This window comes from Arachis ipaensis, chromosome B5 (assembly GCF_059453495.1).
Source record: "Arachis ipaensis isolate K30076 ecotype BB chromosome B5, ASM5945349v1, whole genome shotgun sequence".
NCBI lineage: Eukaryota > Viridiplantae > Streptophyta > Magnoliopsida > Fabales > Fabaceae > Arachis > Arachis ipaensis.
The window spans coordinates 153,746,459-153,773,682 of record NC_142440.1 but is presented as its reverse complement, the minus strand read 5'-3'; the positions used below and the strand labels follow the sequence as shown (position 1 = coordinate 153,773,682).

Genomic DNA, 27,224 nt, shown 5'->3' with positions numbered 1-27,224 from the left:
GTTATTAGAGAAATTTATTACTTCCTGGATTATCTTGTAAAACTTTAACTATATCTTCATAGAATCATAACCTACTAAGCTTTTCAGGCATTTCTGGTGATTCTTTTAGACCAATTTCTGTAATGTCCCAAGCTTCTTTTTTTTTCTATTGTTACTATCCTACCCTTTAATTTTATCAAAATTCCTACATTACCCTTATTCCTCCTACCCAACCCTAACCCTAAATTACTAAACAACTTCCACTCTTCCTCATCAACCACAGCCCCTTCTTTTCAAAACTCACACCATACACAAATACACCCACGCAGACAAAAAAAGAGAGAACGGTAGAAGGGGCTGCTGCCTCCACGCCTTGCCGCCGAAGTTCTGCTGCTGCCAAGTCGCCATCGACGTCAACCCTAGAGAAAGAGGGAGTCTGCGAGTTGAAGGAAGCTGGAGGAGTGTCGCTGCCATTAGCGTTTTGCGGTGGCGCCATCATGGTCGCCGAGAAGAAGGAGGACTCGCGAGGAAGGGAGGGACGCGGTCAGTCTCATCGTCATCAGGTCCGTCTTTGCCGACGGAGACCCCGTCGCTGAGCTGCTGTGCCGCCGCTGCACCGTTGGGTTTCCGGGAAGAGGAGCTCGAGCGGGAGAGAGAGAACGAGAGAGAGTTCGTAGAAAGAGAAACATCACATCACCATACACGAACAGAGGGGGGAGGAGGAACTCACCGGAGGAGAAGGAGACTCGTCGCCGTGCCTCTAGTCGCCAGAAACGGCGGTACCGTCGCCGGAAAACACGCTGGAGCTTCCAAACTCACCGGCAACACTACCTTGTCACTGTTCTGGTCTAGCTTCTTCCCTTAGTCTGTTCTGTTTTCACCTTATCTCTGCCACCATTTCATTTTTCTACCTTGTCCTTGTTTTGATTTATTTTTGTCTTTGTTCTGTTTTGGATCTTCCAGAATTTTATCTGCCTTTGTCTCTGTATTCGATTTGAAATGACTGCCTGGTGGTGTGGTCATTGTGGCTGTCGTGAGACGCACTCTAGGTTTGGTCTCTTCGGTCCGTTAAGACCATGCTGTGAGTAGACTTTACATTTATAATTGTTTGATTGTGCATCTATAATTATTTTGATATATATCTATTATGATCTTTGAATTATACTCACTATATTTACCTTGAACGATTTTAAATTGATTAGAATAATTGATTTATTAGAATTAAATAATTTATTTTTATGAAGTTTATACTTTTGGAACTATACATGAGACTATATATATTTTTATGAAGTTTTGCATTATTCCACAATATTTGATTTTACTTGAATATCTGTTTTTGAAGCATTAAAGTATTTGTTGGTACTCATTTACCTTAGAAATATATTTGAATTCTTTTATGATTGAAAAAGATTTCTGGTAAGAAAGTATTATCTGATTTGATTTGATTCGATACTTTATATATTTGAAAGATCAAATATTTGTTGTATTTGAAATTATATGTTTTGAATTGGTTTGGGAGGCTCGTATTAGAAAACCGTAGTTAACGGCGGTTATGACGTTAACCTAGATGTATCTGGCTCAGACCTCAGTTAGCAGGGGCGTTGCTAGCCTAACGTGTAGGCCACACGTTGGATCTGTTATTCCGTACGGACACACTAGAGGAAATGGCTACCCTTAGAGGTGGAGCCGCCCAAGTGTGGACTATTTGATTTGATTTCTGTATGAGAACTCCCTTATTGATTCACTTATTCATATAAATTATTATTTTCTAACTAAAAATTATTTTCATAATAATGTTTAGATGGTCTCATGTGAATTATAGATGTACTCTCTAGTCACTGAGTCGCAAAACTCACTCCTTTTTTTTAAAAAAAATATTTTTCAGGAATAAGTATTTGATTATGTGAGCCTTTTTATTCAAGAGTAATGATCTGCAATGGGTTCTGTTCCTTGTTGAGTTCTTAGACGTCATCTGCTCCATATGTCAGAGGCAGGATCCATCTATATTTATTTATTTTATTTTTGTTCAATTATGTAATTATTCATTGTAGAAAGTGTAAATTTATCAAAAATTATTTGTAACATTTTTTATTTATCTTATATTCGAATCTGTTAGGCTTGCTAGGGAACTCTTTTTTCCTGAGCACCAGTGGTGGCTCATTTTGGGCTGTGACAGAGTGGTATCAGAGCTTAGGTTTAATCTGTGTAATATGGAGCAAGTGTCCTATGATAGGATCACAGTTGTATAAATAGAAGCGCGCCTATTTGTACAAATTGTGGCACTATTAGAGGCCTATAGGAATGTCATCCTTCTCTTTTTGTCATTCTTGTCTTCTGGTTCTTGTCATCATGAGTCAGCTATCGATTCTTGCCCCCTCTTTTCTCTTCTTTGTATCCATCATTGAGTTATTATTTGGTAACTTTTCTTGAACTTGCTTTTGCAATGACTTTAGTTTCGGTTCCGGTTCGCGATTCCTGCCTTGTAGCAAGTTCTAATTTTCCTCGCTTTTGTGAATATTTGCTTTAATCTTCTTCATCTTCATGTTGTTTTCCATGGTTTCTGATTTCAAGATTTCATCCATTATCTAGAAGATTCGATATGTTTTTGCTGTGAATTATTATCTTATTCCTCTCATAGAACAGTATTTGGATTTGTGGATTGTGGATTCACTTAGCTGCTAATTGAGATACTTTGTTTTGGATTTCGATAAAACAAGTTTGTTCTTCTTATGTTAATGATCTTTGAAATTAACATAATTTTGAACCACTCGTGATTCTTTCTTTCGAATAAAAAAAAACTGTTATTTGGTTGCTTAGGTAGAAGAACTACGTGACGAATATATGCATGGAGTGTTATTCTTGTTTGCTAGATTGGAATTATAATATTCTCTGTTTAGGTGTGGCAAAATTTTTTTTTTATGATCTGTTAGTTGAATTGAAGATCTTTTCCGATATGAAAATTTAGTTGAACTTTTTTTTTTGTTTGATAATCTGTTCTGCTATGGCTTTGTTTGTTGAACGTGGCTTTTCTTTCAAGGGCACTATTTCTTTTGGGAACCTTCAAGTTCTTTCCTTTTCAATCTTAGGGTTCCTTTGATTCTGAAATTTAGATTTCAATTTTTGACTCATTTTGTTTCTGCTCAGTTACACACTTCATATTTTTCATGGTAAAATGACTCAAAATAGCACGCAAATTAGGGGGCATGAATTTTTGTGAATAGAAATTTCTATGTAGTAATCACTTTTTCAAAACCCATGCTTTCTTTTTTCTTTTCCTTTTCGTTTTCCTACAGGTTGATGCTGCTTTGGATTAATACCCTTACCTTGTTGTAAAAAACAACTCAAACCAATTTAGTTTATTGTGTACTGAATATTGCATTGAATTTTGAAGAAGGGTCTTTCTTTCTTCCTTCATTTGTTTTTCAATCATATTCTGAAATCTAAGATTCTTTGTTGTTTTTCAACACCCGAGTTAAGCATTGTTTTCAATACTTTTCAAAAGTTTTGAATTTATACTTGTTGGTTAGTTCTCTCTTTTTGTGCATTTTATTTGTTTGGTTTTTTTTTAATATTGTAACATTATTTATTGTATGGGAAAGTGCTTTGATTGTTCAAGCTTCCTCCCTTTATAGACCTTTGTTTTAAACTTTTAATCAATGCAAGTTTTACTCTCGCACTTCTGCAATGCTTTGCTTGTTTGGATTTTCATTGAAGACCCTTTACTCACAAGTTCCTAATCCATTTACTGATTTTCAGCTGTTTCTTAGTTCCAAATTTATGAACCGAAAAAGCATTTTTGCTTGAAGTTACTTTATCTTGTGCAAGTTAACCATGTTCTGGTTTAAACATTGAATTGTTGCATATGTAAGGGGTTTAATTAAACAGTTTTAATTTCAGAACGCCTACAAGGTTTATTGAGTAAATTGCAAATAGCTTTAATTGTTGTGAGTGATTAATTGATGATATGAATGCTGAATTGTGCTTGTGAAGTGTGATTGGAATTATTGATTAGTGATATTGATTGATTATGTGAATTATGAATTGTTTGACCAATAATTGCTGTGATTGTTGAATTCTGATGGATTATATTGGTTGATTACTGTTGAGCTGGTTATTGTAACGAACTTAGTTGGTAAATTAATTGGAGTTGGGTTTAGAGGATAGTTGGAGAGCTGAATTTTGAAAAGTTGAACTAATTTGTTGGAAATCTGAATTTTGAATCCAACAGCAAATTTGGAAAGTGAACCAGTTACTCAATAGTGATTGAAATGATAAGAGGTTAAAAGCCAAGTAAAGTATAATAAGTAAAATTGTTGAGATTCAATTTTGAAGATTTCGTATAACTGGAACATTAATTATGATTTTTCAAAGTTAAATCGTGAAACTTGATTTTCTGCATTATTTTAAATGAAGCTAGAAACTTTGAAAATCTATAACTAATTCTATGATGATCGGAATTGTATGGGACCAAGTCTGGATTAAGACTGGGAATATAGGGAGCTGAACTGGTGAATTTAAAACTTTTTCATTAAGTTTATGATTTATGGTGAATTTTTGAATTATGGATGTCAAACCTGATTTTTTGCAGAATGCTTAACACAACAGCAGCTTGTTTCCTCTACTGGAAATTCTCCGGTTTGAATTTTGAAATGAAACTAATTTTAAATGAAACTTTAGTCTTATCACTTCAATTTCATAAAAATTCAGAATTTGTGGAGTTGTGGTTTTAAAGATATGGATTTTTGAAATAAGATGTATTATGCAGTAAAAAAAAAATTTAGGTTCTGTTTTCTAAGTCAGTAACCTTGAGACTTTATAATTTTTAATTCTGAAGTGATATTGAGATGCAATCAATTGGAGGTGAAAGTTGAGTATGTTCAGTATATATGATTTAAATTTCAGGATTTTCCATGTTTTAATGAGTGAGTTATAGGACTTGGAAGAGGATATATTCATTGGCTTTTAGACAGAATTCTGCAGGAAACTACTCAACTTCCGAGTTACATAACTCCTTTATTAAAAATGATATTAACTTGGAACCAATTGGAAAAGAAACCTAGATGAGTGAAGTTGAACCATGTTAATTTTTAAGGTCACTGGATTTAACTTGGATTTTATAATGAATTTTGAATATCACAGGCTGCTGCTGTTTTTTGGTTTTTAAGGCACTGCAGACCAGTCATAGTTTTGCTTCTATTCCCAAAGTTAGAATAAGCAAAAAATTACGATTTCTGGTTATTTAGAAAGCTTAATCCAAGACGGTCATTTGGGAATAAAGCTTGTGCATTTCCGAAATCATTTGATATTTTAAAAACAAATTTGAGATTGGGCTGCCAATGTTGCTTTGGTGATTATGTTGGATATGGAATTTAAGAAATAGATTTTCTATGCTATTATCAAATGTTTTTGAGAATATTTATTGTTATTGCAATTGCTGATAAGAGGTTGGTGAGATGTGGAAATAAAGGGAACCCAAAATTACGTTTAAAGATTTAGATAAAATAAAAAGTAGCAGTTATTATAACTAATGTTAGTTTAAGTTAATTGCAATCACGTCAAATTTTAGTTTTATTTCATTTATCTTATATGGGCTTTATTTGTAAATTAAGTCAACTGTGTGATCATATGAAAATATTTGAGTGTATTTTACAATGATAATAAGTTAGATGTACATGTAAATGTTGGCTTAGAGGATAATGAGATGATTGCTTATATTCTTTCGTCATGTTTTACATAATCTATTAATGACATAGTTACTTAATATCCAAGGTCATGATAATAATCTAAAGGTACTTAGTCGAAGGTTTCTATAAAAAGGGAAAAGAAGCATACTGATTTTGTGATAGTTACTGTTAAGTCGCCTATTCCAGAATGTGTTGTCTTATTTTAATTTATGTTTTGCTTGCTTTCTCTATTGTTGATTTTGTCTTTCTGCTTATACATATCATTGCTTAGTTGTGTACTTAGGTATCCTCTAAGATTCTTGATGGAAAAATATTTGCCCCTGATCCGTATTACTCTAATTCATAAATTTTGCATCTTTTGTTTCAATTTAAATTTGTTTGACGTGATGGTATTTATGCTTGAAATGTTTGTCTCGTGTCTTTTCTTTGAGATTGTGAAATGATTCTCTCTTAGTTGCATCCATTGTCGATGGATATCTTACCTGATTGTGTTTTGAAACATTCTCTTAAATTTTTGAAAAAAAAAAAAATTGTCGTTGACTTTGGTTACCTTCTTTTGTACACTGTATCAATTTTCAATGGCGAAAATTTTTGTAAGGAGGGTAGAATGTAATGTTCCAAGCTTCTTTTTTTTCTATTGTTACTATCCTACCCTTTAATTTTATCAAAATTCCTACATTACCCTTATTCCTCCTACCCAACCCTAACCCTAAATTACTAAACAACTTCCACTCTTCCTTATCAACCACAGCCCCCTTCTTTTCAAAACTTACACCATACACAAATACACCCACGCAGACAAAAAAAGAGAGAACGGTAGAAGGGGCTGATGCCTCCACGCCTTGCCGCCGAAGTTCTGCTGCTGCCAAGTTGCCATCGACGTCAACCCTAGAGAAAGAGGGAGTTTGCGAGTTGAAGGAAGTTGGAGGAGTGTCGCTGCCATTAGCGTTTTGCGGTGGCGCCATCATGGTCGCCGAGAAGAAGTAGGACTCGCGAGGAAGGGAGGGACGCGGTCAGTCTCATCGTCATCAGGTCCGTCTTTGCCGACGGAGACCCCGTCGCCGAGCTGCTGTGCCGCCGCTGCACCGTTGGGTTTCCGGGAAAAGGAGCTCGAGCGGGAGAGAGAGAACGAGAGAGAGTTCGTAGAAAGAGAAACATCACATCACCATACACGAACAGAGGGGGGAGGAGGAACTCACCGGAGGAGAAGGAGACTCGTCGCCGTGCCTCTAGTCGCCAGGAACGGCAGTACCGTCGCCGGAAAACACGCCGGAGCTTCCAAACTCACCGGCAACACTACCTTGTCACTGTTCTGGTCTAGCTTCTTCCCTTAGTCTGTTCTGTTTTCACCTTATCTCTGCCACCATTTCATTTTTCTACCTTGTCCTTGTTTTGATTTATTTTTGTCTTTGTTCTGTTTTGGATCTTCCAGAATTTTATCTGCCTTTGTCTCTGTATTCGATTTGAAATGACTGCCTGGTGGTGTGGTCATTGTGGCTGTCGTGAGACGCACTCTGGGTTTGGTCTCTTCGGTCCGTTAGGACCATGCTGTGAGTAGGCTTTACATTTATAATTGTTTGATTGTGCATCTATAATTATTTTGATATATATCTATTATGATCTTTGAATTATACTCACTATATTTACCTTGAACGATTTTAAATTGATTAAAATAATTGATTTATTAGAATTAAATAATTTATTTTTATGAAGTTTATACTTTTGGAACTATACATGAGACTATATATTTTTATGAAGTTTTGCATTATTCCACAATATTTGATTTTACTTGAATATCTGTTTTTGAAGCATTAAAGTATTTGTTGGTACTCATTTACCTTAGAAATATATTTGAATTCTTTTATGATTGAAAAAGATTTCTGGTAAGAAAGTATTATCTGATTTGATTTGATTCGATACTTTATATATTTGAAAGATCAAATATTTGTTGTATTTGAAATTATATGTTTTGAATTGGTTTGGGAGGCGCGTATTAGAAAACTGTAGTTAACGGCGGTTATGACGTTAACCTAGATGCATCTGGCTCAGACCTCAGCTAGCAGGGGCGTTGCTAGCCTAACGTGTAGGCCACACGTTGGATCTGTTATTCCGTACGGACACACTAGAGGAAAGGGCTACCCTTAGAGGTGGAGCCGCCCAAGTGTGGACTATTTGATTTGATTTCTGTATGAGAACTCCCTTATTGATTCACTTATTCATATAAATTATTATTTTCTAACTAAAAATTATTTTCATAATAATGTTTAGATGGTCTCATGTGAATTATAGATGTACTGTCTAGTCACTGAGTCGCAAAACTCACTCCTTTTTTTTAAAAAAAATATTTTTCAAGAATAAGTATTTGATTATGTGAGTCTTTTTATTCAAGAGTAATGATCTGCAATGGGTTCTGTTCCTTGTTGAGTTCTTAGACGTCATCTGCTTCATATGTCACAGGCAGGTTCCATCTATATTTATTTATTTTATTTTTGTTCAATTATGTAATTATTCATTGTAGAAAGTGTAAATTTATCAAAAATTATTTGTAACATTTTTTATTTATCTTATATTTGAATCTGTTTGGCTTGCTAGGGAACTCTTTTTTTCCTGAGCGCCAGTCGTGGCTCATTTTGGGCTGTGACAATTTCTTTGCCCATGTTCTCTATCAAATCATGCATTGTCACACTGAGATCATACAAATTGATCTTTATGAGAGATTTTTCAAAAAGCACTCCAATATGATATTTCATGCAACTCCCATAATGAGCTTGAGGTAGATCTGTAACTTCTTTTAATGCATATCCTTTGAAACAATACGCAATATCAAGAAAAACACTCTACTCTTCTTTTTCCAAAGCATCAAAACTTTCTCAAAGTATCTCATGTATTTTATTATCAAGATGTCTTTCAAATTTATTCAATGCAGATTCCCATTCTTCTATTTTTTTTTTCACACAAGTGACTACCTATTACTTCCAAAGCCAATGGAAGACCAAAAGCATAAGTTATTGTGCAGGTCAAAACATCTGCATAACTTGGATTGCGAACATAACTATTTTTAAATGCATGTTTAACAAGCAATTGAGAAGACTCTGCCTCATTTAATCCCTCTACCTCATGTGTGTCTCGTGTTGAAATAATAACTCTGCTATGATATTCATACAATTTTGCAGTTCTCATTTTCAAAAAACTCCTTCTATTATGGATTGCATTCATCAACCAAATGAACAAAAGAATAACAAACATAGCACAAGTTGGTAATCCCAAAAAGGCAAAAACTCAGCATTTATAAGGTCCCATATCCCAATTTTTTTGCAAATCTAGTGATCCATTTTCCATTCCAATCTAATCCCTGATAACTCTGTATTAAAGTTTGTACCAGCTTTTCAAAGGCTGATTGTAAAATCCCTCAAATACCCTTTTTCCTCTTTTTCCCAAACTAAACCCTAACCCCATTTTCCCAAATTAAACTCACTAACACTCACTCTCTCACGCATACACCCTACACCCCACAGCCACCTAAGTCCTAACCCTTCGTCCCTTCCCGGACTCTGACTCCATGAGCTTCAGCAGCTCAGCTCCCTCCTCACTCCTCGATCTTCGCTGATTCGGTTTTCCCTGTGCTGCCTGCGCCTGCGGCCTTGCCTCAGTTTCGTGGCATCACAAATCGCGGTTCGCAGCGGCCGGGCAACGCGCTCCAGTTCTCTTCTCTGCGAGCTGCCTCTCGTTGTCGGTCTCCCACATCGCCTGTCCTTGTCTCATCTCGTCAGTCATCACAAAATCGGAGTCCCGGCGGCGCTGTGTCTCGTCTTGCCTCTGCTCTGCCTTTCGCTCCTCTCTCCTCCTCTGTCTCGCGGCGGCTCTGTGATTTAACGAGGATATACCATGATTGAAGAGTAGAGCTATTGGCCTCCTAAGTGACCTGAGATGCAAAGGTGTTGCTTTGGCTGAGGATCTTACCAATGAGATGTATCAATTTGGTGTGGCAGAGCTTCTTGCTGTGGCTGCTTTGGTTGGTGGAATTGCATCCCAAGACGTCATCAAGAACTATCGCCAGCTCCATCTTGTCGCTACTCCGGTCCAAATTATGTGGTCATTCGTTCCATTTCACTTCAATCCTCCTTATTTTGAATTTGGCACTCCGGATTTGGTATCTTCGATCCCTTGGAACCACGTTGTGAGTAGGCTTTACATTTATAGCCGTTAAGCTTTTGGTTTATGCTATTATGAGTTTTTAATTATATTTATAAAACTATTATTGAAGAATTTTGATTTGATTATAATAATTGATTTATTATAGCTGAATAATTATTCTTATGAAATTCATATATTAGAAATTTTTACATGAGACTATATATATGTTTGATAAGGTTTTATATTATTTTAGAATATTGATTTTATTCGAATATATACTTTTGAAATATTAAAGTATTTGTTGGCACTCACTTAGAAATTATGAAATATGTTTCTATGATTGAAAAAGTATGATTTGAAAATATTTCTGATAAGAAAGTATTATCTGATTGATTTGATTCGATACCTTATATATTTGAGAGATTAAAGATTTATTGTATTTGAAATTATATGTTTCGAATTGGTTTGGGAGGCTCGTATTAGAAAACCATAGTTAACGACGGTTATGACGTTAACTTAGATGCATCTGACTCAGACTCTAGCTAGCAGGGGTGTTGCTAGCCTAACGTGTAGGCCACACGTTAGATCTGTTATTCTGTTAGGACACACAAGAGGAAATGGCTACCATAGAGGTGGAGCCACCCATGTGTGGACTTTTGATTTGATTTCTGTATGAGAACTCCCTTATTGATTCACTTATTATTATCAACTATTATTTCCTAATTAAAGTTATTTTGATAATAACGTTTATATGGTCTCATGTCGATTATAGATGTATTGTCTAGTCACTGAGTTATAAAACTCACCCCGTTTTTTTAAAAACATTTTTCAGGAACAAATACTTGACTATGTGAAACTTTTTATTCAAGAGTAACAATCTGCAACGAGTACGTATTCTTTGTTGAGTTCCTAGATGTATATACTCCATATGTCACAGGCAGGATCCAACAATGTGTAATTATTTTATTTTTGTTAAAAATATATAACTATTTATCTTAGAACTTGTAAGATATTTATAACTTTCTTATTCAACTTATATTTGAGTCGGTTTAGGCTTGCTAAGGGACTATTTTCCTGAGCGCCGGTCATGGTTCATTTTGGGCCGTGACAAAGTGGTATCAGAGTCAGGTTTAATCTGTGTAATATGGAGCAAGTGTCCTATGGTAGAATCACAATTGTATAAATTGAAGCGCGCCTATTTATACAAATTGTGGCAATATCAGAGGCCTATAGGAATGTCGTCCTTGTCCTATGTGTCATTGTTGTCTTTTGATTGTGATCATGCGTCTTCCGCCACTTCTTACTACTCTTGTCCCTTTGTACCCAATCTTGACTTATCATTTTGTAGCTTTTCTCGAACTTGCTTTTGCAATGACTTCAGTTTCGGTTTGGTTCGCGATATCTCCCTTGTAGCTAATGCTAATCTTTCTCACTTTTGTGAATATATGCTTTAATCGTCTTCATCTTCGTGTTGTTCTCTATGATTCTTGATGTCAATATCTCATGCATTACTTAGAAGATTCGATCGGTGTTTGCCATGGGTTATTATCTGATTCCCTTATAGAATTGTATTTGGATTTATGGATTGCATGAATTTTTTGAGTTACTGATCGAAATGCTTTGTTCTACGAGTTTTTCTTCTCATGTTGATTATCTTTGAAGTTATAACATAATTTTGAATTGCTTTTGATTCTTCTTTCAAATCAATAATTTTGAAAATTGTTATTTAGTTGCTCAAGGACTATGTGATGAAACATATGAATAGAGTATTATTGTTGTTTATTCGATTTGTGATTTTGTGTGCTTAAGCGTAGTGAATTAATTGGGTGATTAGTTAGATGGATCGAAGATCTTTCTAATCTAGAAGTTTGTTTGAATTTGTCTAATTTGATAATTTGGTTCTATTATGGTATTGTGATGCTTGACATGGCTTTCCTGTCACAGAATTGTTGTGATTATGTTGTTCTATGATTTTTCTATTGTTGTTGAATTCTGATGATTTCAGTTAAATGTGATGCTTGTGAGAGAAATTAGTTATTTCAAGAGATTTTTAAGAGATATATGATACTTAAAGAAAGAGATGAGAGCTAACTTTGCAGACTTAAATTGAGGAACAGGGAGAAAAATTGTTAACTTTTGAATGCTTACAATATAATGTTTTATTGGCTGACACAACTTTCCATCTATTCAATTGGGATCCCTTCCATTCTGTTTAGACGGAAATAAAGCTCAGAAGACTTTCTATTATACTACCTTTATACTTTTTTCAGGTTTATCATTAGTTAGATTAAGAAATATTTTTCGTGATTATGTCAAAATGACTTCGTATTTTCAAGTGAATTTTTATGATCATGTTCATTATTTTGAAAGTGGAAGTTGAAATAATTTGATTGGCTTGATTTTAGAAGTGCACACCACAGTCGATGTGTCTGTGTCTTTTAATAATTATGTGCTATGCTTTGATTTCATTGTTGCGACAGTGGATTACATTTAGACGCGAATGCCTTACTAAATGGCTGTTCAAACAACTTATTTTATGTGTATTATCATGACAAAAAAAAAATTTCCTTTATGTATAGATGAGGGTGTGTTAGAATCAACTCTGATAATTTTATTTGTTTCGGTAATGTTTGTCTTTTATTTTTATTAGCTGATTTCAGATATATAGCTGTAACTGTGATAGCAATAATGCTACTTTGTTGTTTGAATTTGATTTTAAACTGGATATTTACTTGAGTGGTATCTCAGTTTATTAATTGTGAAGGAACTTGGTCTACTCTCAAACGAATAATGCATGTGAAGGTAAAATATAAATTATAAACGCTTGTTTTTTGTTGATGAGTAAAAGATAAAGTTTGCTTTTTGGTTAAGATCTGAAATTTGGAAATCTTTTTAACACTTATTTTTTTTTTTGAAAATTTCTCTATTCTCAACTATTGTTTTATTCTCAGAGATTTGGAGAGATTGATTTTTTGGGTTTGTGAGATTGAGATTATAGATTTTAGATATTGGAAAGAACTTCTGGCGATTTTGGATGAAAAAGATTGGCTATCTAATTCCTTAAAGTTGAACAAATTCTTTATATGAGTTTTTCCCTTATTATATTCATGGATTATCATAAAGTAGGCATTGTAAAAATATATATATATATATAAAATTGATTACTTTTCTAATTTTATGACAACTTTGGTACTTGTTTGCAATGTATGAAGATTGGAAATGTTTAAATTCTTTTAAACCGATGGGTTCATTTTGAATCACTGGATTTAATCTTAAGTTGTTTGATCATAACTTGTTAACGTGAGAAATGAAGGGTATGAATTGATCATAGTTTGATCTTGGAAATGTCAAATTTATCAATATTTTCTTTTCATGAGTTTTTTATTTTTAGTTCGATCATTTATTTTGGATTTTTTTTTCATATGTTGCATTTGATCATTCTAAATATTTCCTTTATTATTATACTTTAATTGATTGTGTTTAAATATTCCGTTTTATTATTGTTGTTGATGTTTAGAAGTAGAAATCTCTAAGTGATACTATTTTTTTTTATATATGCTAGCTTCTAATTTTGGATGCAACATCTATGTCCTTTTTCTAATTTGGTCTCTCAGTTATTTGCAATATTCTTACCATTTTTGGCCTTTTAGAGTCTTGATGATGATGTTGATGAGAAATGGTTATGGAATAAGGAATATGGTGAAACTTTTTCGATGATTTCAACATTTACTTATGCCCTAAAGCCTCTTATGCTATGATGATATTGTTCGGTTGGACTCTGTTTTGTTTTGTTCACTTTCTAGTTTTGTTGAAAAAAAAAATCTATATTCTATCTAGCGATGTCAAATCTACGGAGGACCAAAAATTGTAACCTGCAAGAAATAATTCTTCTAAACTCTTTCGTTTCTTTTATTTAAGTAATGGTAATCGTTAAGTTTGGGAATGTTAGGTGTTCTTCTTGGGATGGTTTGTGTTGAAGTATGTGCTATAATCGTACTACGTGATTTGATGTATCGTTCAGGAGTTCCTTGTTTTAATTCTTGTTGAAATGAAATTTGATTATTTTGTTTCATGTCCTACATCTTATGCATATCTCGATCTTATCATGCTTTTGGCTATCCCATAGATTCTCAACAACATAGGTGTTGACGTTACATTCCTTTACGTGAATTATGTAACTCCTTGATGTAATTTGAATTTGCTTTACTATGATATATCATATCTTCTAGTATTCTCGAATTCTTGTTCCAGGTCTTCTCAAAAAAAAAAAAAGTTTTTGATTTGATTCTTTTCATGTCCCCAATCATCCACTTAAAAAAAAAAAATTTGCCATTAACTTTGGTTACCTTCTTTTGGTGAACTTTGTATTTCTTTGATTCTACTTAAACTTGTTTTGACCTATTGCACTATCTTTTCTTTTATTGTTTCTATCGAAATTTCTTGATTCAGATTTTCTTGTTAAGATTCAGTTGACTCTCTTTCTGGGACACTTCATTGTTTCTGTACATCATTGCTTGATTGAAATCTTAAGCATCCTTCCATGTTCGTGCGAACACTATCTGTGAGGCTTGTTCTTCTCTTCCCAAGTTTTGAATCCTTTCGAGTAAACTCGTGCTTGTTTCGGTGTCACGTGCAACTCCCAGATAGCAAACGATACGTTAGTTCATTAGGACACAGCTTATCGATGCTGAAGTTCAAAAAGTTGCAATTCTAAGACATGACATAAGAGAAGAATGGAGGGAGAGTTGCGCTGCGAGGGAGAAGAGAGGACCGCCGCTACGTGTCCTGCCGCTGACCTCCCCACCGAGCCGCCAAACCCGCCACACCTCGCTGCCAGTTGCCGCCGTCATTAACAATGATGGAGGAGAGAGAAAGAGGCGAACACGAGGAGAGAGAGGGAAGCCTTTGTGTTGTTGTCGTCATGCTGGAGGGCTGGCTGTTGGGGGAGCTGCTGCGACGAGCTCACCGCCGGCTAAGGCCCATTGCCGTCCGTGGAGAGTCGTCACCGTCTGGGTCGCTGCCGGAGGAAGAGAGCTTGCACAAGGGGTTGCTGAAGTGGCTCGCCGCTGCCACAAGTGCCACCGCACCTCTGGCCGCCGAGAAGTCACATTGAGGTCGTCGTTCTTCTGCCGTCACCGCTGCCGGGGTTTCTGGTTAATGGGTATGGCGGTGTTGTTGCCGGAACCACCACCGGTGCTGCCGCTACTTGTTTCCCTTAAGTCCGAGTCGTGGTGGTTGCTGAGAAAGTGGGTTGGAGCTGAGGTTGCGGCTGCCGTAGTTTCGGGTTGAGAGGAAAGGTTCCGTTGACGCTTTTGGATTATAGTTTCAACAATCGAGAACTATCGCCAGCTCCATCTTGTCGCTACTCCGGTCCAAATTCTACACTCATTCGTTCCATTCTACTTCAATCCTTCTTACCTTGAATTTGGCACTCTAGGTTTGGTATCTTCAGTCCCTTGGGACCACGTTGTGAGTAGGCTTTACATTTATAATTGTTTGATTGTGCATCTATAATTATTTTGACATATATCTATTATGATCTTTGAATTATACTCATTATATTTGCTTTGAACGATTTTAAATTGATTAGAATAATTGATTTATTAGAATTAAATAATTCATTTTTATGAAGTTTATACTTTCGGAACTATACATGAGACTATATATAATTTTTATGAAGTTTTGTATTATTCTAAAATGTTTGATTTTACTTGAATATCTGTTTTTGAAGTATTTGTTGGTACTCACTTACTTTAAAAATTGTGAAATATATTTGAAATCTCTTATGATTGAAAAGTATGATTGAAAAAGATTTCTGATGAGAAAGTATTATCTGATTTGATTTGATTTGATATCTTATATATTTGAAAGATAAAATATTTGTTGTATTTGAAATTATATGTTTTGAATTGGTTTGGGAGGCTCGTATTAGAAAACCGTAGTTAACGGCGGTTATGACATTAACTTAGATGCATCTAACTCAGACTCCAGTTAGCATGGGTGTTGCTAGCCTAACGTGTAGGCCACACGTTATATCTGTTATTCTGTTAGGACACACAAGAGGAAAGGGCTACCCATAGAGGTGGAGTCACCCAAGTGTTGACTTTTGATTTGATTTCTGTATGAGAACTCCCTTATTGATTCACTTATTATAATCAACTATTATTTCCTAATTAAAATTACTTTGATAATAATTTTTGTGTAGTCTCATGTCAATTATAGATGTATTGTCTAGTCACTGAGTTACAAAACTCACCCCGTTTTTCTAAAAATATTTTTCAGGAACAAATATTTGACTATGTGAGACTTTCTATTCAAGAGCAACGGTCTGCAATGAGTACTTATTCTTTGTCGAATTCCTAGAAGTGTATGCTCCATATGTCACAGGCAGGATCCAATAATTCTTAGTTATTTTATTTTTTTTGTTAAAAATATATAACTATTTATTTTAGAACTTGTAAAATATTTGTAACTTGCTTATTCAACTTATATCTGACTATGTTAGGCTTGCTATAGGATTATTTTCCTGAGCGCCGGTCATGACTCATTTTGGGTCGTGACAATATTCATTTATATGATTGTATGTTATTCATCTGGTTTAGTTTTGCTTTTCTTTGCTGAAAATTGTTTATGTATACTTGTTAAGTAAATTACAAATGTGATATTGTTCAGTGGAGTTGGTCAACTTGATTCATTTGATTGTCAAGTGTTTAGTTGAGTCCTTTTTCATGCAAAAATATTTTTCTTGATGATTGAATGTGTATCACATTTTGTTCAGCACATGAATTGCTTTCGGTTCAGTAGTCTTTGTAATTTTCGTTCACTTGATTGTTAGCGTCTTCACTTCTTCCTTTGCATGCAGAAATATTTTTCTTGATGATTGAATGTGTATCACATTTTATTCAGCACATTAATTGCGTTCAGTTCAGTGGAGTTTGTCATTTTCGTTCACTTGATTGTTAGTGTCTTCAGTTGGATCCTTTAGCATTAGAAATCTTTTTCTTGCTTATATTTGTCTCCAGTATAAATTCGATGTGTTTATCTGTGTTGCAGAGAAGAAGATCACGGTAAAACACCCATAGTAAAAAGAAGACAACCGCAGAGGGTGGCAAAAAAACAAACCAAATCTAACAAGGAGTAAGTTTCTTGAATCATATTTTCTTTTATTGATGCTTTCATTTTAGGTTCATTGATACTTATTTTATGAATTTTCAGAACTGAACAAGTAAAAGACAGCGCTGCGAAAAAAAAAAGACAAGCATTGGAGATGTTAAGCGAAAAGAGATCACAGAAAAGAAATGATGGAGCTCAGATAGCAAACGTTGCTCCAGATCAGTTTGACTTGACGGAGGCGCAAAATGATTTCTCTGAGACGTAAGATTCAGTTTCTTATACCGTGTTCTTTTTCTTTCTTTGGTAACTTTTGCTAGAACCTCTTCTAATTCCTCTGGATTTACTTACTGGTATTTATTTATCTTGTTTAGACTACTAACTGTAAATCTGGGTAGTGAACCTCTCTTACAGACTTAGACGAGCTCCACACTGTCTGTAAATGCCCCTGGACAATACCAGGTAAATTGATTCATTACAGGCTTTACTTTCGGTTCAGTGGTTTCCAAAAATAAATTTCATGTGTTTCTAGACCTCTGCTTTTAATGTTGGTTTTTAATTTTAATTTGTTATCTTTGTTATTAGGAAAAATACCCCGGAAACACTGGTAAAATATTTTAGAAAAAAGAAAAACCATCAAAGAAAGAGTTTAAAAACTCCACCAATATAAGTTAAAAATATTTATGTTACTCTTTTAATAAGTATTATATTATTTAAAAATTAATTAAACTATACACAAACTAATATTAAATTTGATGAGTTTTTTATTTAAAATATTTTGTAATACAAAAATAACTTTATCTTTGTTTATTATTTTTATTTTTACATTTATTTCGATAAATATTTTTAAAATTATTTATCTTGGTAATTATTACATTTATTTAATTTATAAAAATAAAAAACTCTTGACTTGTATACATTTTTCATTGTTTTTTTTATTCCATCTGTATATCTATGCTCTTCATCGCAAAATATAGGCAAAATATGTGGCATCAGTAAGAAAATTATTTCCACTGCCTAAATCTAATTTACAATGGGCCAGTCATCAGATTTGAAGGACCAAGATGGAAAGCAGCACAAGTTTGGTTCGAGAAGGGTTCAAAGGCCCAATTTGCATGGTGATGGAGGCAAATCAATTGGCATTAGGATGGGGAAGCGAGAAAAACAAGAAATTGCGCCATCTCCATTGCGCAGAACTCCTGCACGTCGTGGAATCTCTCTACGAAAGCGTCCTCGGCCTTCCTCCTTGCAGAACTCGCCACTTGATAAAAATGGTGGCACAACGGAGGAAACTTTAGTAGATGGAAGCATGGCAGGTGCAGTGTCAGGAGGTCCAAAGGTGACAATTATTGAGGATCAGAGTGTGCCAGTACCACAGGACAAACCACCTATTGAGGTTGGTGATTCTGTTTAGAGTTTATGTTCTTATTTATTCTTTCCCTATTATTTATGGATAGTTTAAATATGATTGTTTGGAATATTAGGGGTGCTTCTAATAAGTTAGCCCAGGTGCATTGTAAGGAACTTGTTAGGAAATTTAGACCTATTTTATTTATTGTGGTTGAAACTCACTCCCCTTTTCAGCATTTAAAATTATTTTGGGAAAGGTTGGGGTATCACTCTATTGGTATAGTAGAAGCAGAGGGGCATAAGGGAGGTATTTGGTTTCTATCCTCTATGAAGGGTGTTTGTTGTAAGTTCATTGATGCTTTTGATCAGGGTGTTACTGTTGAGGTTCACTTTGATAATTTAATTTGGAGGTGTAGTGGTATTTATGGCAGTCCTCAATTTAATAAAAGGGTTCTCCTTTGGGATTATCTTGTTGCACAATCCATGGTTTTTCAAGGACCTTGGATTGTTCTTGGTGATTTTAATGAAGTCAAATTTTCTCATGAATCTAAGGGCTGTCAATTTTCTCATCAAAGAGCCGACATGTTTGCTACTTCATTAGGGGATAGTGGTTTGTTTGATCTGAAGACTATTGGGAGGCGGTTTTCTTGGTACAGGAGGGTGAAAAATTATGTTGACGTGGCAAAAAAGCTTGATCGAGTCTGTATAAATAGTAGTTGGTTATCTATCTTTCCAGAGGCTTATGCAGAAGTTTTAAATAGGCTTCAGTCTGATCATTGCCCTATTCTGGTGCGTTGTAAAGGTCGTCCTCAGCCTAAAGGGAATCGACCTTTCCGATTTGTTGCTGCTTGGGCTACTCATCCTGGGTATAGGGATATTGTGAACCAGTCATGGTGGTCTGGTAATAGAGGAATTCATGGCAAGCTTTCGGAAGTACAGAAGAATTCACTAGAGTTTAACTCGAAGGTATTTGGTAACATTTTTGTTAAGAAATGTGAATTAGAGCAGCAGATTAATTATTTACAAAAGCGTTTGGAAGTGGTGGATAGTATTTATTTGCGTCAGAAAGAGCAACAGTTGCTTGATGATTATAATAATACTCTAGTGCAAGAAGAGCTCCTATGGTTCCAAAAGTCCAGAGAGCAGTGGGTAAGGTTCGGGGATAGGAATACAAGATTCTTTCATATTCAAACTCTTGCGCGAAGGAAGCATAATAAGATTCATGGCCTTTTTCTCAAGGATGGAGTGTGGGAAACTGATCTAGAAGTTCTGAGTCAAGAAGCAGAGTCTTTCTATAAAAGCTTATTCTGTCATTTGGATGATGTTGATTTGGGTTGCCTTGGTGATGTGCCTCTTCCTTCTCTGAATGAGGAAGCTTGCAATAACCTTACGGCACCAGTTACTATGGAGGAAGTCAAAGCAGCTGTTTTTCACATGAACTCTTTTAAAGCTCCGGGTCCTGATGGGTTTCAAGCTTTCTTCTTCAAAGAATATTGGGAGATCATTAGTCTTGATGTTTGGAAGATGGTTAAGCAGGCATTCTCTGGTGTTCCTCTTGATCCGAGAATGTTGGAGACTTTACTGGTTCTCATTCCAAAGGTTGAATCACTGGTATCTATGAAAGATTTCAGGTCGATTAGTCTCTGCAATGTAGTTTACAAGATCATCACGAAGGTCCTTGTTAATAGGCTTCGTCCTCATCTTGCGGAGATTGTTGGCCCGCTTCAAGGAGGATTTATTCCGGGACGAGGAACTACTGACAACATCATTATTGCTCAAGAAGTCCTCCACTTTATGAAGAAGACTAAATCAAAGAAAGGCACACTGGCCTTTAAGATTGATCTGGAGAAAGCTTATGACAGAGTTGACTGGAGGTTTTTAGCTCATACCCTTAAAAGCTTTGGTTTTCCTATTCCTATACTTAATTTGATTATGAATTGTGTCACTGCTTCTTCCTTATCTATTCTTTGGAATGGGAGTCGTCTGAATGGCTTTACTCCTAGCCGAGGTCTTAGACAAGGAGACCCTATGTCACCCTATCTTTTTGTGTTGTGTATGGAGCGATTGGCATGCTTTATTAGTCATCAGGTTGATTTGGGCTTGTGGGAGCCGGTTGCTATTTCTAGAGGGGGACCAAGAATATCCCACTTAATGTTTGCGGATGACTTGCTTCTGTTCTGTAAAGCTACAAAGAGACAAGTGCAAAATGTGATGTTGGTTTTAGAGACTTTTTGCAAAGCATCTGGGATGAAGATTAATGTCGAGAAGTCTAAAGCACTTTGTTCCAAGAATGTCTCTGCAACAAGAAAAGAGGGTTTTACTGGGGTATCCTCTATCAGATTTGTCCAGGACTTGGGCAAGTATCTTGGAGTTACCCTTAGCCATTCTAGGGTGACTCGTTCAGCTTTCAATGGTGTCCTGGATAAGATTCGGAGTAGGCTAGCAAGCTGGAAAGGAAGTTTACTCAATCGGGCTGGTAGGCTCTGCTTGGTTAATTCTGTTGCTGCTGCTATTCCCACGTACCAGATGCAGGTCTCTATTTTTCCCAAAGGAATCATTAGTAAATTAGAGTCTATGATGAGGAATTTTCTTTGGAAAGGACAAGTTTATGGAAGAGGATTGAATCTTGTTAGTTGGAAGGTACTGGTTACTCCAAAAAAATATGGAGGTTTGGGGATTAGAGATCCTTATTGTGTAAATATTGCTCTTCTTGGGAAGCTAGTTTGGACTTTTTTCCAGCAGCCAAACAAGCTATGGGTCCAATTGTTGGATGCCAAATACCGATCATCTCTATATGACTGTTTTAGTTATCCTAAGAACAACGACTCTCCCATTTGGAGGTGTCTTTGCAAGGCTTGGGAAGTGTTGAAGGATGGGTTTGCTTGGTGTATTGGAGATTTGAACCAGAATTTTTGGTTTTCTAGCTGGAGGAGAGAAGGACGGTTATCTAAGGAGATGGATTATGTTCACATTTCTGATTCGAATCTCCAGATACAGGATATTTGGTCGGTTGGTAGGTGGCATTTGGATACTCTTTATTCTCCTTTATCTCAAAATTTGAAAGATAATATTCTCTCTTACAATCCAGATGAACAAGCAGGTCCAGAAGTGGGTTGGTATTGGAGTGGGTCTGCTGCCAAAGTCTATGACTCACGCAATGGTTACTTGTGGTTGTGTAAGCAGCTGTTTGGTTGGGAGGAGCGGGAGAATTGGCTTTGGCTTTGGCGTCAGCTTGTTCCGGAAAAGCATAAGTTTTTGGCTTGGTTGTGTCTTAAGGAGGCTCTTCCTACTGCAAGTTTTCGCTTTAGAAGAGGGATGTCGTCATCGGATAGGTGTCCAAGATGTCTTTCTAGCCAGGAATCGGTTTTACATTGTATTCGAGATTGTCCAAAAGCTCAGCTTGTCTGGCATAGGTTGGATATTTCTTGTTATCCTTTGGATTTGAAGAACTGGTTCTTGTATCATAGCAGAGAGCATCCGTTCAAGTTCTTTTCGGGACTTTGGTGGATATGGCGAGCAAGGAATAATGACATCTTTAATCCCCATGAAACTTGGCCTCCGGAAAAAGTGATTTGTCTGGCATTAACTTCAGAAAAGGAGCTTAGGAATATTTTTGAATTACAACGTACGTCCCTTACCTCTACTCTAAATGGTTTTTGGAATCCCCCATCTATTGGTACTTTTAAGATTAATTGTGATGCTAGTTATTTTGGTTCGGGTGATAGTGTTGGTTTTGCTTGTGTTATTAGAGATTGTAATGGGAGCTGGCAAAGGGGGTGTTTGGGAATGATTGAGAGTAATAGTATTCTTCAAGGAGAATTGTTTGCTATTTGGAGAGGATATCTCTTAGCTTGGGCTGTGGGTCAACGAGATGTTATTTGTGAGACGGATTGTGTGGAAGCATTTAATCTTGTTACTCAAGATGGTTTTGGGTTTATTGATCCACTGGTGCTCAAAATAAGAGATATCATGCATTGGAATTGGCGGGTTGACTTTCGTTTGATTATGAGAGATGCAAACACGGTGGCAGATACTATGGCAAAGATGGCGATGAAGTTACAACTTTCGCATGTGGAGCTTCTTTCACCTTTGGAGGAGTTTAAGAGTAATCTTGAACGGGACTGTCCCTCTGTTTAGGCAGTTCCTTATTTTGTTTTTATTTTTCTTTGTTTAATTTATTTCAGTCACCAAAAAATATGACACTGACTCATTCTGATTATATAAGAAATAAAATCTTATCAATACTTGTCTTCTTATTTTGGTTGATCGACTTGTCTTTTAGGCTTTAGCTTTCTACTTATTGGGAAGTAGATATTTCCCTGGACAAAAAGTCTTATTACAAGAGCAGCACATTTTGTGAGACTCATGGCTCTGCAATCTCCCTTCTCATCTTCTTCCCTCAGCTTTACATGGAAATACGATGTGTTCATTAGTTTCAGAGGCCAAGATACCCGATATGGTTTCACTGGCAATCTCTACAAAGCTCTCTGTGACAAAGGAATCCACACCTTCTTTGATGATGACAAACTTCTAAGTGGAGAGGAAATCACACCTGCACTTATCAAGGCAATTGAAGAGTCCAGGATTGCCATCGTTGTACTCTCTCCTAACTATGCTTCTTCTTCTTTTTGCTTAGACGAACTGGTCCATGTCCTTCACTGCATCAAGGGAAACCATCGCTTGGTTTTGCCTGTTTTCTATGAGGTGGATCCTTCTGATGTGCGCCATCTAAAAAACAGTTTTGGAGAGGCAATGGCTAAGCATGAGAACAGATACAAGGATCACATGAATAACAAGGTGGACAAATGGAAGAAGGCTCTTAAAGAAGTAGCCAATTTGTCTGGCTATCATTTCAAACACAGGTAACTTCACTTCGTATACCTCCTTTTTTTGTAAACTATTTGATTTATCAAAGTATTACGGTTTGAAGTGACTATCAGAACCTAGACGTATTCACATGTATATGTATATTGACTAGTCTTGATCATTCAGGAATGGATATGAACACGTGTTTATTGGAAACATTGTGAATAACATCTCAAAAAGGATTAGACGACATTCCATTTTGCTTGTTGCTGATCACCCTGTTGGATTGGAGTCCCCAGTGTCAGAGGTAGCTTCACTTCTAGATGTTAACTCCTGTGCCGAAGTTCGAATGGTAGGGATACATGGAATTGGGGGAATAGGAAAAACAACCGTTGCAACTGCCGTCTATAACTTGATAGCTGACCATTTTGAAGGTGTGTGCTTTCTTGAAAACGTGAGAGAAAATTCAAATAGACATGGTTTAGTACATCTTCAAACTATTCTTCTTTCTGAGATATTAGGAGAGAAGGATATCAAGCTAACAAGTAGTAAACAAGGAGTTTTTGAGATACAAAAGAGGTTATGTCAAAAGAAAGTTCTTTTGGTTCTTGATGATGTTGATGAGCATGAGCAGTTAAAAGCTATTGCTGGAATGCCTGATTGGTTTGGTCTTGGCAGCAGAGTCATTATTACAACACGGGACAAACATTTGCTAATACTTCATGAGGTTGAAAGGACATACGAAGTGCAAGGTTTAAAAGAGAAAGAGTCCTTTGATTTGCTTACTTGGAAAGCTTTTAAAACTGCTTCTGTTAGCCCAGAATACCAGAATGTTTTAAACCGTGCAGTAACTTATGCTTCTGGACTTCCATTGGCTTTGGAAGTAATAGGTTCTAACTTGTTTAGAAAAGATTTACAGCAATGGGAATCTGCATTGGATCAATATGAAAAAGTTCTTGATAATAAAATTCGTAAAATACTTCAGGTTAGTTTTGATGCTTTGGAAAAAGAAGAACAGAGTGTTTTTCTTGATATTGCCTGTTGTTTTATAGGATATGAATCAATAGAGAATCTACTTCAAGCTCATTATGGCTGTTGCATGCAATATCATATTGGAGTGTTGGGTGAAAAATCTCTCATAAGGATCGATTGGTGTAACAACAGGGTGACAATGCATGATTTGATAGTGGATATGGGCAAAGAAATTGTTCTAGAAGAGTCGCCAAAAATACCAGGAAAGCGTAGTAGATTATGGTTCTATAAAGATATAGTTAAAGTTTTTGAAGATAATCAAGTAAGTAATAAATTACAGTAAATAACTTTGTTGAAAGTCTTTGTTCGTACACTTGTATTCTAATTGATTCATGTTTTAAATTTTGTGGTGAAAGGGGACTAGCGCCATTGAAATCATTTATCTGGAAAGGGATGTAGAAGTGAAATGGGATGGAACAACTTTTAAAGATATGAAAAATCTTAAAACACTCGTCATAAAAAATGGTTGTTTCTCTGAAAGTCCCAAACATCTTCCAAACAGTTTAAGAGTATTGGAATGGTGGAAATATCCTTCAAAGTATTTTCCACATGATTTTCAACCAAAGGAGCTCTCAATACTCAAGTTACCCCATAATATCTATATGTCACCCAAGTTGGATATTCTATCCAAGGTAAGTGTTCTAAATTCCTTTTTATCATTTTGTGTGTTAGTCAATTCATATGGAGTTTATTTGTTTGATGCTTCTATTTCTTTTTCTGTTTTTTTTTTACAGAAGCTGGTGAGCTTGAAAGTTTTGAATTTTGATTATTGTAATTCTTTGAATGAGATAGTTGATGTGTCTAATCTCCAAACTTTACAAGAATTTTCGTTCAGAAGATGTAAAAATTTAGTTACAGTTCATAGTTCAGTTGGTTTTCTGCCTAAACTTAAAATATTGAATGCTGAATATTGCTGCAAGCTCAGAAGTTTTCCACCTACTATTAATTTGCCTTCACTGGAAAAACTCCTTCTATCTCATTGCTCAAGTCTTGAGAATTTTCCAGAAATTCTAGAAGAGACAAAAAATCTTGAAGTACTTTATTTGGATGGTACTGGCATAAAAGATTTGCCATGTTCATTTCGTAATTTTTCCGGATTGTTTTGGTTGGGAATGCGTGGGAATTATAAAATGTGTAAGATACCATGTGTCATTGGCATGATGCCACGGCTGTCTCGGTGTGAGATCGATGGAGGAGGAAATAAGGGGAGGGTATTAGGAAAGCAGGAGGAGGGGATTCATGGAATACACACTAACTCCCTCCCCTCTTTAAATCTGAAAGATCTTTCTCTCATGAACAGCAATTTGTCAGATGAATTTTTCCCGCTAGCTCTTGCATGGTTTCCCAATGTGGCATCATTAAAACTAAGTGGCAATAATTTCACAGTCCTTCCTGAATGCATCAGAAAATTTCAATTTATAATTTCCCTCAATGTGGATCATAGCAAGTATCTTCGGGAGATTATTGGGATTCCACCAAACTTGAAAGAGTTCTCAGCAGTAAACTGCAAATCATTGAGTCCGACGGGCACAAGTGTGTTACTCAATCAGGTTTTGTTACTTCTATTTTTATTATAGGACTTATCAATGTTTGAAAGTATGGGATAAAGTATGTTATTGGATTATTAGACTAAAAGAACTAAACTAAAAGAATTGAGTTGATGGTAAGTAATGGTAAAAAACAATAAATTCTGATGGTCGCTAGTATTTCTGTAAAATTAATAGTATATGCTAAACTACTGCTTCTGCATTATAAATGATTGACAGAAATTGCATGAGGGTGGGGGGACCAAGTTTGTGATGCCAGGTGGAAGGATTCCAAGGTGGTTTGAGAAGCGCAGCAGGGGAGCTTCTATTTCCTTCTGGTTTCGTGGCACCATATTCCCTCACCATGCTCTTTGCATCGCAATTCTACTCACCGATGACCTCCCTTCCCCAATTGGAGTGAGACCCATGGTGAGCATTAATGGCTACCAATTCCTCCGTGGAAAGTGGGACACCGCAATGGATCAATTATTTATTCTTGATTTGTCAGAAACAAATGTTTATAGGTGCAATGTAACACAACGTTTTGAAAAGAAATGGAATCATGCGGAGGTTTCATATGAAACACTTGACTACTATACCCACGGCGAGGTCTCCAGTGAGTCCATTGCAAAAGAGATTGGAATGCACCTCTTGAAGCAAAAGATCAGTGGCAGTATAATTGAAGATATTCGATTCACTGATCCATACAAAATGACACAACTAATTATAATGATGATGATACTCTCAATAGCATTGCCCAACCATAAGAAGCAGCCTTTGCTCCTGGAAACATGCGTTGGTTTGTGGACGTTGCTGTTTCTAACACACACACTCTTTCCGGCACCCACTCTGTATGATTTGGATGATAACTGTGCAATTAGGATTGGAAGAATTGGATACCAGTGTTAGTTAAATGACATCCACACAGCTATGTGCGTGCACCACTTATGTCCTACTCTTATCACTGTTTCATTGACCTTCTTCTTGTTCTTGCAGATAACATAAAACGCACACAATCTTCTTGTTTATTTCAATAGTGACAGAAAAGTAGAAAGGAGAATAAAGTAAGATAGAAATAACCATGCTTTTGTACTTGCTACTTGTTGAGCAACAGTTTATATTGATTCTGAATTTCTAACAAAATGGGTACTACCAAGCTAGGAATGCAAATAAGTAGCGTATAGTCTTATCTCAAAAAGAATGCGGAGCACAAACAATGGTTCTAGAATAACGTTACTGAAAAAATATTAGAATGAATGAAAATGATGATCAGAGAAAGTTTATTTATCAGTACTTGTTGGCACTTATGGAATAGTAAGAACAGGGAATTATTTGATTCAAGCTACTCACTATTTCTCAATCACGCATACGAAATTAGTTATGGAAAGGCATTCATCTTCTGTTTGTATTTCTAGCTAGCTATACTACCTGTTTTCATTTGGTTCAGAATCATTCAATATAATATAATATACATAATTAGTTAAGAAAGTTAGCTGCACATTTAATTAAGAAAGAAATAATTCAGATTAAGTATATACTTTCAGGAGATTACACACATAATTATACTTTGCTTGTGCAATACTATTGAGACCAAGGGCTCTCT

At 35.8% G+C, this 27,224-nt stretch overlaps 1 protein-coding gene across 20 annotated transcripts; it reads left to right on the top strand.

The window, feature by feature from the left end:
• On the top strand, positions 1 to 26,764 carry LOC107644591 (disease resistance protein Roq1). 20 transcript variants are annotated; one of them, XM_088486292.1, is made up of 13 exons: positions 5 to 825; positions 943 to 1,060; positions 1,865 to 6,978; positions 7,096 to 7,213; positions 8,256 to 8,436; positions 16,080 to 16,184; positions 16,851 to 16,934; positions 17,013 to 17,171; positions 17,306 to 17,369; positions 22,540 to 23,119; positions 23,250 to 24,357; positions 24,452 to 25,645; positions 25,862 to 26,764. In XM_088486292.1, the coding sequence occupies exons 10-13, from the start codon at positions 22,623 to 22,625 to the stop codon at positions 26,528 to 26,530; spliced, it is 3,468 nt and encodes a 1,155-aa protein (XP_088342418.1). In that variant the 5' UTR covers positions 5 to 825; positions 943 to 1,060; positions 1,865 to 6,978; positions 7,096 to 7,213; positions 8,256 to 8,436; positions 16,080 to 16,184; positions 16,851 to 16,934; positions 17,013 to 17,171; positions 17,306 to 17,369; positions 22,540 to 22,622; the 3' UTR covers positions 26,531 to 26,764. The 20 variants fall into 20 exon arrangements, with proteins under 20 accessions (XP_088342435.1, XP_088342418.1, XP_088342416.1 ...); XM_088486290.1 differs by lacking the exon at positions 8,256 to 8,436; XM_088486294.1 differs by having other exon boundaries at positions 1,865 to 7,213; positions 16,080 to 16,164.
• Positions 26,765 to 27,224: the final 460 nt, after the last annotated feature.

Bases quoted from the DNA above. Each gene is read 5' to 3' on its own strand.
- LOC107644591 (XM_088486302.1), top strand. From the start codon at position 22,623: ATGGCTCTGCAATCTCCCTTCTCATCTTCTTCCCTCAGCTTTACATGG. The intron at 24,358-24,451 runs GTAAGTAATAAA...TTGTGGTGAAAG, and splicing joins AAGTTTTTGAAGATAATCAA to GGGACTAGCGCCATTGAAAT. The intron at 25,646-25,861 runs GTTTTGTTACTT...AATGATTGACAG, and splicing joins CAAGTGTGTTACTCAATCAG to AAATTGCATGAGGGTGGGGG.